General features: G+C 37.7%; 1 protein-coding gene across 2 annotated transcripts in view; it reads right to left on the bottom strand.

Annotated features, from left to right (window-relative positions):
- LOC125239196 (leishmanolysin-like peptidase) overlaps positions 1-12,969 on the bottom strand; it is a 222,311-nt gene that overhangs the window by 20,550 nt on the left and 188,792 nt on the right. For both annotated transcript variants that reach the window (XM_048146716.1, XM_048146715.1), the window contains exon 5: positions 10,822-10,933. In XM_048146716.1, the coding sequence (XP_048002673.1) occupies positions 10,822-10,933 (112 nt within the window). The remainder of the gene's footprint in view (positions 1-10,821; positions 10,934-12,969) is intronic.

Raw genomic sequence — 12,969 nt, 5'->3', positions numbered from 1 at the left:
TTAGAGCGGTTTCCGAGATCGTCAGTGTAAATAAATATATATATAAATAAATAAATAAATAAATAAATATACAAGAATTGCTCGTTTAAAAGTATAAGATAAAAGAAGAAACTGACTGACTGACTGACATATCAACGCACAGCCGAAACCGCTGGTTCTAGAGATTCCAAATTTGGCACGTAGGTTCCTTATAAGGTATAGAAGAGCACTATGAAAGGATTTTTCGAAATTAATACCCTAAGCGTTAAGAAGCATGGCTAGTGTAAAGTTGAGTAATAGGATCAGAAATAGCGTGATAAGAGAGAAGTGTGCAGTGGATGTAGATGTGGTGACAAAGATTGAGATGGGTATGTTATGTTAAGGTGGTTTGGGCATGAAGAGAGGATGGATGAGAGGAGATTAACGAAGAAAGTATATGAAAAAGGAGTGGAAGGGTCAGTTGGTAGTGGAAGACCTAGGCGAACTTTTCTTGATCAAATCGGGGAAATATTGCAAAAAGGCCAGGTCAGAAGTACTCGAAACCGACGAGCGTGTATGAGAAACGTTATGAAAGTGTGTGAAGCGAAAGTGGTTTGTCAGGATCGTAGTAAATGGAAATCCGTGATCTCTGCCTACCCCTCTGGGAAACAGGCGTGATTGTATGTATGTATGTAATACCCTAGGGGGGTGAATAGGGGGTCCAAAGTTCAACGTTTGAATAAGATTACTTTTAGAACGCGGGCGAAGCCGCGGGAAAAATCTAGTAGGTACCTACAAATAAATTATAGTAATAAAATAGTGTTTATAGTTAAGAATGTGGCGAAACATAAACCATGTTATCGCGGTCAGTACTGGTTATAGGTAAGACATTTCAAATTCATTCAATGGTCATATATAAAAAAATCTTACACATGGTGCTATATTTGACGTGGTTATACACTGAGAGAAATTTGCATTGTGAATTTAACAAGTTCGACTTGTTGCGGTTTATCCGTTTGAATCAGCCAAACGTATGTTTAAAACAATATGTGTCAGGTTGTTTTTATAAAATCAAATAAAATCGACTTGTTGATTCAAATATATTGCCGATTCAAATGACAAGTAGCTTGTTGTTTGAACCAAAGAGCACGTAGGCGCTATTTTAACCAAAAAACTTGTTGATCGAACATGAAAACTGGTTGTATTTTCTCTCAGTGTAGGTAAGACATTTGAAATTCATTCAATGGTAATTTTAAAAAAATACACATGGTGCTATATTTGACGACCGGTCTAGCTCAGTCGGTACCGTATCCTGCCTGCTAAGAGGTCCGGGGTTCGAGTCCCGGTAAGGGCATTTATTTGAGTGATGACTGTGATGAGCAAAGATATTTGTTCTTAAGTCATGGATGTTTTCTATGTATATAAGTATTTGTATATTATATATATCGTTGTCTGAGTACCCACAACACAAGCCTTCTTGAGCTTACCGTGGGCCTCAGTCAATCTGTGTAAGAAGTCCTATAATATTTATTTATTTATTTAATTTAATCGTATTCCCTTTACTACCTATTTTCTTTCCACTTTTCATTCACAACGTAGAACACTACTTTAATCTATTTTTACCAGCAACTTACTGAACTGATCAAATTTGCACTTTGATCGTTTGTAACAAAGTTTACGTATAATATACAGTGTGTTCTGTGTGTTACCACCAAGTTGGCTTTTTTTAATGGAGTGTAATCTAACATGGTAATTTAACTTAACCATGTCCTTAATTGAAATAATAAGTAAACAATTTGACTTAAACTTTCTAACAAAAAAATATTGGCAGCAATGTACAGCGCAGACGCTTGTCAAATAAGGGCTATGACAGCTCATAAGTATAGGCAAGACTCATATCGAATTTGGCACAATAAATGATTGTCTTCTATAAGTATATATTTCCTTGTCTTAGTACCCACAACACAAGCCTTAAATAAAATAAAATAAATAAAATAATATTTATTGCCACAACTAAGAAGACTGTACATGTACAACTTAATACTACGTATACATTTACAGTAAAAAAAAAACCAAAGTACATTAACTAAAAAAAAAAAAAAACTAGGCAATGGGTACCAGTCTCAGCATATGCAAGTTAGACAGTCTAAGCTATCTAGCGCTGATTTTCAGACTAGCCTTATTGAGCTTACCGTGGGACTCAGTCAATCTGCGTAAGAATGTCCTCATCATTCTCTTGCCCTTATCCCAGTCACCTGGGGTCGGCGCAGTATGTCTTTTTCTTCCATACATCTCTATCACTCCTATAATATTTATCTACAACCTGTTTTTATTGAATTCCGTTAACTTTAAGGGAAGATTCTTTACATCAAATACAATTAATTTCTCTAAGAAACTAGCGTCTTAACTCTTGCGGTTATCGAATAAAGATAATTATTGAACACGCGTGACATGTGCTGTCAATCACTTGACACTAACTTGAATGTTATTCTTAAGGGTGTCTCACACTAATAAATTCATTTATTATGTATGAAAATGATAAAAAAAAATTTTGCGATTTTATCTAAAAGTAATATACAGGGTGGTTCCTGATAATGAACCTAACGACGTGCCGAATTTAACGGAAAACAAAAAAACACGGTGTATATTTTAATATAAGTAAATGTCTGTTGGTCTGGGTGCTGGTAGCACACTGTATGAGTAGGGATGGTATTCTGTGCTATTTGTAGTGTTCGCGATAAGCGTAGGCGAGCGTGGGGGGAACTTAAGGGCGCGTTCGAATTACAGCCCGGCAAAACTGAGTAGAAAACAATAGGGGGCGCCACCGTCTATGTAAACCGTTTTGCATGTGGCAACTATTGAGTTACTTTTGAATGAGAACAGTAAGGGCCAGTTGTATCAACCACATTGAAAATGAAAATGAAATATTTATTTTTCAAGTTGGCATATTACAACGCATATGAACGTCAAATAAAGCTACGCCGGCTCTAACCCTACGCCTCAGCCTCGAGAAGATTTCAGACCCCCTTCAGTTGGAGGGGGGTATCCACTATGGGACCGGCAAGAAACTCGGCGGGCCACTTCTTTTCAAAACATTACATGCATTAAATAAATGCAAATTTGACAGACACATCATCGTCACGCAGCAGACGTCTATGGAACTTCACAATAAAATTTAACGAATGCTTTAACGGTGACAGACGGTTTAATGCATCCGGCCCTGTGTTGCTATGATCAAAGAGGATTGATTATTATAGAGAGTTACTGTCGAAGTAAAATGTGCAATCATAGTGCATAGACTGCCATCTCTTGACACAGACTTACAACTTTTGAACCTCAGTTTTGACAATTTGGCCCATATTCTTAGCTTGATATGTGTTAAAATGTCAAGTATTAATTTTAGCGCCATCTAATAGCTGAGCGTGTTCCAAAGGCCACCGTACCTTTTTCTGTATGGTACTGAGGTACGTTTTTTTCTTAGACTATTATTTATTTATTTATTTTGCTATGATAAAAATTAATATTTTAATTTCTATTCTTATATGCTCTGTGGCTATGTTATATGCTCTGTGGTTACAGTACTTTTTATCACATCATCGGTAACAATAAACAATATTATAGTTTGTAAATAAAAAAAGTATAATATTTACTATTAAATAACACCTCGTGACCAATTTATTGTGTCACAAAGGATGTTGTTGTATTCATAACATTTGTAACACGAATATAAGTTAATACACGGTGTTACGTAAGGAAACCGAAACATTTATTATAATTATGTCATTAATTATTGCCGTGGCACTGAATCTTGAGTAGTTTCAAGCGCTCTGCCTACCCCATTCCTAAATCGGTTCATCCGTTCGGGAGCTACGATGTCACAGACAAACACTCACACAGACAGACAGACAGACAGACAAACAGATAGACAGACAGACAGGCACGTCAAACTTAATAACACCCTTCGTATTTCGAAATGAAATATTATACAAGGAACTTGCATTACTTAAACCACGCGTTTCTGAGGCCAAAAGAAAGAAAAAATGTTATTTAAGAATTTGAAAATAATTTCGCCAAAAAGAATTTTTTATTGTTTTTTCTTTTTTTATTTGGACGTATTTCACATAAAAAGTAAATTTATTCATAATGGCAACTAAAATTGCGCATCAGCGCCGTTAAGAAGACCTTTTCTACTGAGTAACAATACGGAAATATATTTTTTTTGGACGAAATCTAGAAAAGTTAATATGACATTTTATTCTTAAAATGTGACCAAGAATACGCTGTTAAAGTTATTTAGGTTCCTCGCCACCTTGTATCTCTATAGTAGTAGTAGCGAAAGTCCCCCTTAAGTTGCAACCTGACGCTTCGTAGCCAAGCGAGATTCTCGTACGCGACAGGAATCGCTCATTTATGCACTAAGCGGAAAATATAGCTATTTTTAACTGATCATATTATACAACCTGTTTTTATTGAATTCCTTTAACTTTCAGGGATGATTCTTTAGATCAAATACAATTAATTTGAAATAAAATCGTAGGGGGTAGGGCATAGCGAATGATATTCCGCTTTGTGTGGTAGGGCACAGCACAGCGGATATCATCTCGCTGGAATCTAGAGCAGAGCCCAACTGGGGTTAGTACCTTCGCCTTACAGAAGACCGCAGCCAAATAGCACTAGACCCTACTCATAGTGTTGTGTTCCTGCCGATGAGTAAGGCTGCCAGAGCTCAATGAGGCCGTACGCTTGTTTGCCACCGACGTAGTATAAAAAAAATCTCTAAGAAACTAGCGTCCTAACTCTTACGGTTATCGAGTTATAAAAAAAATAAAAATAATTACTGAACACGTGTGTGACAGCCTTTACCACTTCCCAATGTTATCTGTTTTGACATATGTGCCGTCGATCACTTGACACTAACTTGAATATTATTCTTAAGGGTCTCTCACACTAAATTATTTATTTATTAGGTATGGAATTTTTTTTTGCCAATTTTACTTAAAGTGTTCTACAGGGTGGTTCCTGATAACGAACCTAACGACATGTCGAATTTAACGGAAAAAAAACACGGTGTATTAACAATGTTACATTATTTTTAGTTAGTAAATAAATACGAATTGGGTTTAGAAAAGCAAACAAAAAAGGAAAAACACTCAAGCTTCAGTGCCACTCTTGGCAAATAAGGGGTTGAAAGAAACGAAATTGTGACATTGCAGTGACAAGTGGCCAGCCTCTCGCGTACGCCACAATTTAACCCATATCACATGAAAATAGTTATACATGTAGGTATATATCGTTATTATTTCGAAAGAGACAAAAAGTAGCCTATGTAACTCTCCATCCCTTCAACTATCTCCAGTTAGAAATCACGTCGATTTGTCGCTCCGTGAAAGACGGACAAACAAACAGACACACTCATTTTCACAGTTTTAACAAAGACATATGTAACTCCGTATAGACGGATAACGTCTAAGAAAAAAACGTACCTCAAAGCCCAGAGAAAAAAGTATGGTGGCCTAGATGGCGTTACACCTTTGGGGAACGTTCGCCTAGATGGCGACATTTTAACAAATAGCAAGCTAACAATACAATATAGGCCAAATTGTCAAAACTGAGGTTCAAAAGTTTTAAGCCTGTGTCGAGAGACGGCGGTCTATGCACTGTGATTACACATATGCACATTTTACTTTGACAGTAACTCTCTACCAGTGGCGGGGCGTGAAAATTTTCGTTGGTAAAGCCGGAGGGGTTTTTGGAATCTGTTTTGTATGGACTTCTACATATACTAAAGAATTTTGGGGAACCCGTTGGGAATCGAGTTGTATCGACGCTCCGCTACTGCTCTCTACTAATACATATATAACTCCGTATAGACAGATAAAGTCTAAGAAAAAAACGTACCTCAGTACCATACAGAAAAAGGTACAGTGGCCTAGATGGCATTACACCTTTGGGGTACGCTCAGCTAGATGGCGCTAATATTAATATTTGACATTTTAAAACATATCAAGCTAAGAATATGGGCCAAATTGTCAAAACTGAGGTTCAAAAGTTTTAAGCCTGTGTCGAGAGATGGCAGTCTATGATACACTGTGATTACACATTTTACTTTGACAATAACTCTCTATAATACTTGATCTGCTTTGGTTTTAATATATGGATTTCTGCATTGATCTTTTCGAGAAATTTCCATACTCGTGTCATTATTCCGAGATAAACCAATAATCCCAGCTCAGCCTTCAAAAACAAAACAAACCCTCGGTAATGACGAAACCGGACAGATAAAGCTCCAAAGATCAAAGACATCAAATACTCTTGATCTTGATGTAGACAACAGGCATACTGCCAAGAGGCAAGACCTTTATAATATGAAACAGTTGTTTATTAAGGTATTTGAGTAAATATATGCAAACTAGCTTGTGCCCGCTGCTTCGCTCGCGTTAGAAAGAGACAAAAAGTATCATCAACTGTGCTTCAACTATCTCCACTTAAATATAAATAACCACAAAATTAAAATTTTGTAAAAACCCCCGACCGCGACATAGTAGACCGCTACCCAAAGGTTGTCTAGTAGAGATCGCTCTTTAGCGATAAGACCGCCTGTTGTCTGCCTCTATTTATAATCATTTGCTTTGACTCCACTGTATCTTTTGCTGAGGTGTGCCAATAAAGAGTATTTTATCTATCTATCTATCTATCTAGACCGATCTTTATGAAACATGGCTAAGAACACTCCCGACTAACTCAGCTTTCAGACAAAAAAAACTAAATCTAAATCGGTTCATCCGTTTGGGAGCTACGATGCCACAGATAGACACACACACAGACAGACAGACAGACAAACACACAGACAGACACGTCAAACTTATAACACCCCTTCGTTTTTGCGTCGGGGCCGTCGGGGGTTAAAAAGTCACCTCCGTTTTGCCGTGTAAGACGGACAAACAAACAGACATACAAATATTATAGGCAAATATTAAGGCACGTGTTCTTTTAAATAAACAAATACTGTTTGCGAGTCGGAATCGCCCAAAAAGTTAGAAGTAATTACCTACTTAAGGCTGCTTTCAAAAAAAACGTCAAAAGAATGTAAAATTGATAGTTTTAGTCGGTGAAATACTACACTTTCCGCTATCCAATAGATTTATTTAATTCAAGTTTCAGTTAGAGCATCTTCTTATCTTGATTTTTACAAGACTGGATTTTTTTAAATTAACTCACTAAATTAATTATGATTTTTTTTCTAATGCACATTTAGAAAAACTCACGTATAGAGCTGAATTAGTCGATCTTATTTGTAAAATTTGGACAATTTTGAATACTAAAACAGGTAAATTTATAATTCGTATATCCTGTACTACAATCATCTCAGACTACATTTTTATTATAAGGTTTTGAAAAAGAGTAAACGAGGCTAAGACGAATTCATTTTTTTTCAGAAATTACCTAAAATTAAGTGACAATTTCTTTGAAAATCAACATAACATCGCAGTAATTTTTGTACCTAATTAATCTGCAACGTTTACTTAAATTGCTGTTATGTCTTAGTGATCATAAATGGCTATTGTTTATTTTTGGCAATTTTTTGAAAACGAGTCTTCACCGGTACAATTATTACCACTTTTGGACATTTTCTCATATTTTGTTAGACCAAGTAGAAAAAGTCCTATAATGTGATATATATTTGTAAACTACTCGCAAAGCCCTTTAATTTGATACCACACACGGTATGATCAAGCGCTCGGCTGCGATTTCACTGTTTTTCACACGAAAGCCCTCTTAAGAATTATTAATAGTACATGTCGATTGCGATACAAGTGCGAAAAAAGGAAGTTCGACACGAGTTACGAATTTCCTTTTCGCACGTGTATGCACTTTACGCACGTACGACGTTTTTCAGCACAGGGATTTTGTCACTAAAATACCGATTGAAATCGGTGACTTGCTTATTATTTTCAGTGACAATTTTCTGAATTCGAACGCGTGAGACTCAAAAATCGGCACCCAGGTGGCCTTCCCAGGAACAAATATCTGTGTTCATCGCACAAATAAATGCCCCACCGGGATTCGTGCTCCAGACCACCTTAGCAGGCATGGTCACTACCGACTAGACCAAGCCGGTCGTCCAATTTATGTACTTTGATATCATAGATGAATTTTAAAGAACTAATTGTGTCGCTTAACTTCAAACTTGGGTAAATCCATTCTGCTCATGGGAGCCTGGGGTCCGCTTTGACAACTAATCCCAAGATTTGGCGTAGGCACTAGGTTTACGAAAACCACTGCCATCTGACATTTCAACCTGAAGGGTAACTAGGCCTTATTGGAATTAGTCTGGTCTCCTCACGATGTTTTCCTTCACCGAAAAGCGACTGGCAAATATCAAATGACATTTCGCATATAAGTTCAGAAAAACTCATTGGTAAGAGCCGGGGTTCGAACCCGCAACCTCCGGATCGAAAGTCCCACGCTCTTACCGCTAGGCCACAAGCGCTTAGAAGTTAAGCGACAGAATTAATAATTATTACTTTTCAGGTTTCCTTCTCTGTCTCATTCAAGTCACAAAAACCTACATCCTGATATCAGCAAACATAGAAGATATAAAGAAGATCGCAAGAAAATTCCTTTCCGAAGAAATCGTCCAGCAAATACTTCAATTAGTTGAAAAAGCAAACCACGATGTTAAAGACAATCTATCCAACGAAAATATCGTTAATGAAGATTCAATAAATAATCCCTCTGCAGATGAATTTGCAGATAATATTATTCGAGTCAGACCTAAAAAACAAAAAGCAAGCAAGACTACCAAACATGACTTAAAGAAGTATGATACGTCAGATTCTGATAACGATGAAGATGATAACAGCGAAGATGATGCTCCTAAAGATGAATTGAAAACTAAAAAAGAAAACAAAATCGACATGCACAAGAAATACATTATAAATGATGCCTCAAATTGGGATCACGACAAACATTATTATGACAAAGTCGATGAAGATCATAAGAGTGTAAAAAACGTAAGAGAAAAACAAAAGAAATATATTATAAATGATGCGATAAATTTGGACCATGATAAACATTATTATGACAAAACCGATGTAGATCATAAGAATGCAAAAAACGTAAGAGAGAAACAAAAGAAATACATTATAAATGATTCCTTAAATTCAGATCATGACAAACATTATTATGACATAGATGTTGATCCTACTGAAATTGTGAGACCTAAGAAAGAAAGCATAGAAGAGACTACATCGAGGCCAAATATAAAATATAAAATAGATGGTGTGATCATGGCGACCAGTGGTCCTGTAAATTTGCCTAAAAATAAACATGTTAGTGAGTCTTTTGAAAGTTGGTTTGATAAAAAAAAAATTAAATAATATCGAATGTAATTTACTTGTCTTCTTTTGTTTTAATGCAGCTTCACATTTATAGCCAAGCTTTAGGGTCAATGTCTACCGGATCATGCTTCCAATTTTATCACTTGTCCACGTGGATAAGACAACTGTCACTCTCACACTGACATACTTGCCAAAGCGTGACGGATGCTTTATCCACGTGGATAAATGATAAAATTGGAATCATAATACGCCAGCATTTTCTATGGCGTTGATGAGTTGATAATAAACGCCAGTGTGAAAGTCAAAGATCAGATAAAACGATCGTCAACTATTAAGAACAAACAAACAAATTCACCTTATTGCACAACCTCAGAAATATACATAGGAACACGCACATTCCAATAAATTTTATTACAGAGGCGACCTTATCGCTAAAGAGCGATCTCTTCCAGGAAACAACAGGCAAGAACATTACGTCATATATCCTAAGGTTTAATTCCCATAGAAAATTTGAATTTCGCGCCATTTTTTTGTGCCAAGATTTGGTTGACCATCTATAAGAATGTACAGTCAACCAATTGGTACCCTAGGCCACTCTACAACTATATCAAAATGACAAGCAGTAAGATATTTCTTACAATCTGATTTATAACATCACTATGACATAATTCTACAGTGGCCTAGGGTTCTAATTGGTTGACTGTACCTACAGGCTGAAATAAAAAGGACCGATCAAATATGTATAGTGACTTTTGAGGTTTTTTTTATGGAACCAATGTTGAAATCGCGAAAAAAAAATTGGCTGTTCCGTCGTTTTTTATGGGATAGGAGGCAAACGAGCAGGCAGGTCGCCTGATAGTAAGCGATCACTGCCGCCCATGGACACCCGAAATACCAGAATTGTTGGAGGTGCGTTGCCGGCCTTTAAGATACACCTATCTTTTCTTAAAGGTTTGAAGGTCGTATCGGTCCGGAAATACCGCAGGCGACTTTATGAGAGACTGGCCGGAAAAAGCACACTAGCAGGGTTAGCACATGATTGGCGCGAGAGTATGTCGCAGATAGACTACCCGTCTTTATGTCGTTAATACGATTAGAAGAAGATGTGATCTATCTCGCGGCGACTCTCGCACCAATTATGTAGAACAGAGGGAATTGTGGAAATCAAAGGTAAGGGTCCCACAGTAATAATTCTTCTAACAAATTTTGCGCCGCGCGGTTTGTCCTTGAGTAGCGCTCGCACGCAGCGAGGTGCAGAGAGTAAATGAGAAACCGGAGGATGCAGCAGGGTTAGCAGTTAGCACATGATTGCCGCGGGAGTATGTCGCCGCGAGATAGACTACCCGTCCCTATGTCATTTATACAGTTAGAAGAAGACGTGTCTATCTTGCGGCGACACGACATACTCTCGCAGCCATCATGTGCTAGATCTACAGGTCGCGTCGCTACGTGGGGCTGCCGTGTCGCGCGAGGCGCGTGCGAGTGGGTAAGTATAATGGGCTAGTTAAAACAAAACACTTACATTTAAATGGTTCTCCGGAACGCGAACCTCTCCGCACATAGTTTCGGCGCTGCACGAGTCGATGCAGTGCGATCGTCCACCTCGCACAAACACCTGTCTCGTCGGGCACTTTCTGGAAAGATACATCTGTTTTAGATATTTAGAATAGAATAGAATAGAATATAATATTTTTGGACTAATTTACATGAACATTTATTTATTTATTTATTTATTCGAACATATATATATACATAATTATATAAGAAACTAAGACTAAACTTAAAAGCTAGCTAATCTCTAAAATAGGCCCTTGAGGCATTGTACCAAGGATACTGGCGACATTTCCTCGCTGTATCGCAATCCTGATACGTTGTGCGAGGAAGTCGTCAGCTCTTCGGTCACCAGTTACCTCGACCAGACGCTTCGCGATTTCTGTGAACAACTTGTTCGCGCTGGGACCCCATGGACCTAGAGTTTCTACGCCAAAGGGTACAAAAAGGTATTCTTTGCCAAGACTTATGTATTTATTACGTTTCAAAATTTCGGCACTTTCTGTCGCCGCTGCGCCGCTTTTTAGGGTTCCGTAGCCAAAATGGCAAAAACGGAACCCTTATAGTTTCGTCATGTCCGTCTGTCCGTCTGTCCGTCTGTCCGTCTGTCCGTCTGTCACAGCCGATTTACTCGGAAACTATAAGTACTACAGTGATGAAATTTGATGGGAATATGTGTTGTATGAACCGCTACAAAATTATGACACTAAATAGTAAAAAAAAGAATTGGGGGGGGGCCCCCCATACATGTAACTGAGGGATGAAAATTTTTTTTTCGATGTACATACCCGTGTGGGGTATCAATGGAAAGGTCTTTTAAAATGATATAAAGTTTTCTAAAAACATTTTTCTTAAAGTGAACGGTTTTTGAGATATCAGCTCTCAAAGTCGTAAAAAGTATGTCCCCCCCCCCCCTCTATTTTTATAACTACGGGGTATAAAATTCTAAAAAAAATAGAGGTGATGCATGCTAATTAACTCTTTCAACGATTTTTGGTTTGATCAAAGTATCTCTTATAGTTTTTGAGATAGGTTGATTTAACTGTAATTTTGGCAGGTGTATAAATTGACATAATAAGTTTATTATATTTGCTGCTACGGAACCCTTTGTGCGCGAGCCCGACTCGCACTTGGCCGGTTTTATCTTGGTACGTTTATTATTTTTTATTTAACATCAATTTGGACAACTATAACAAAGATAAATACAACACAATCTAGATGTTAAATTGGGAGCCCACTCAGCATATTGCCACGGCATGCCGAAGCGCTGATCTTCAGTGGGTCCCGGACTAAATAAACTAAGCTAAGAGCTTAACTAAAATAAGTGACAGCACAAATATCAAACAGCTGCGGAATACCGCCACTGTACAAGTAATTTCACCACACCAACTGGTAAAGGCTCTCGTGATTACTTTATTTGACGACCGCTCTGGCTCAGTCGGTAGTGACCCTGCCTGCTGAGCCGCGGTCCCGGGTTCGAATCCCGGTAAGGGCATTTATTTGTGTGATGAGCACAGATATTTGTTTCTGAGTCATGGATGTTTTCTATGTATATCGTCACTTAGCACCCATAGTACAAGCTTTGCTTAGTTTGAGTCTAAGTTGATCTGTGTAAGGTGTCCCCAATATTTATTTATTTATTTATTTTTATTCGAAAACGGATGGCGAAACTGCATTTTGTCCACAAGGGTGCAAAGTAATTTACAAGTACGCATTATACAAAATTTCCAAAAAGTAGATATACTAGACAAAAAAATTATAATCACAGAATCTGGTGGTCATGAGAAATTCGTGGTCAGCGTGGTGGTAGTTCATTATACGCGATTTAATCCGTTTCCATAGTTTTATTTTATTAAATATAACGCAATCTTATCTAAATACCTAATTGCAGGTACATATTGAATGATAATAATGATAATCGATATCTCCAAATGATACCAGATCAGCCTTTATTACCCAAGTGCAGACGATCGAAACGCATTCTGGTTCTGTCGCGCCATTACAGCCGGCACAGCGGATATCGTCTCGCTCGAATCTAGAGCAGAGCCCAACTGGGGTACTACCTCCGCCTTACAGAAGACCGCAGCCAAATAGCACTAGACCCTACTCATAGTGTTGT

Source organism: Leguminivora glycinivorella, chromosome 25 (assembly GCF_023078275.1).
Source record: "Leguminivora glycinivorella isolate SPB_JAAS2020 chromosome 25, LegGlyc_1.1, whole genome shotgun sequence".
In the NCBI taxonomy this organism is placed as follows: Eukaryota; Metazoa; Arthropoda; class Insecta; order Lepidoptera; family Tortricidae; genus Leguminivora; species Leguminivora glycinivorella.
The sequence above is the reverse complement of the archived record's forward strand: the minus strand, read 5'-3'. Positions and strand labels throughout refer to the sequence as shown.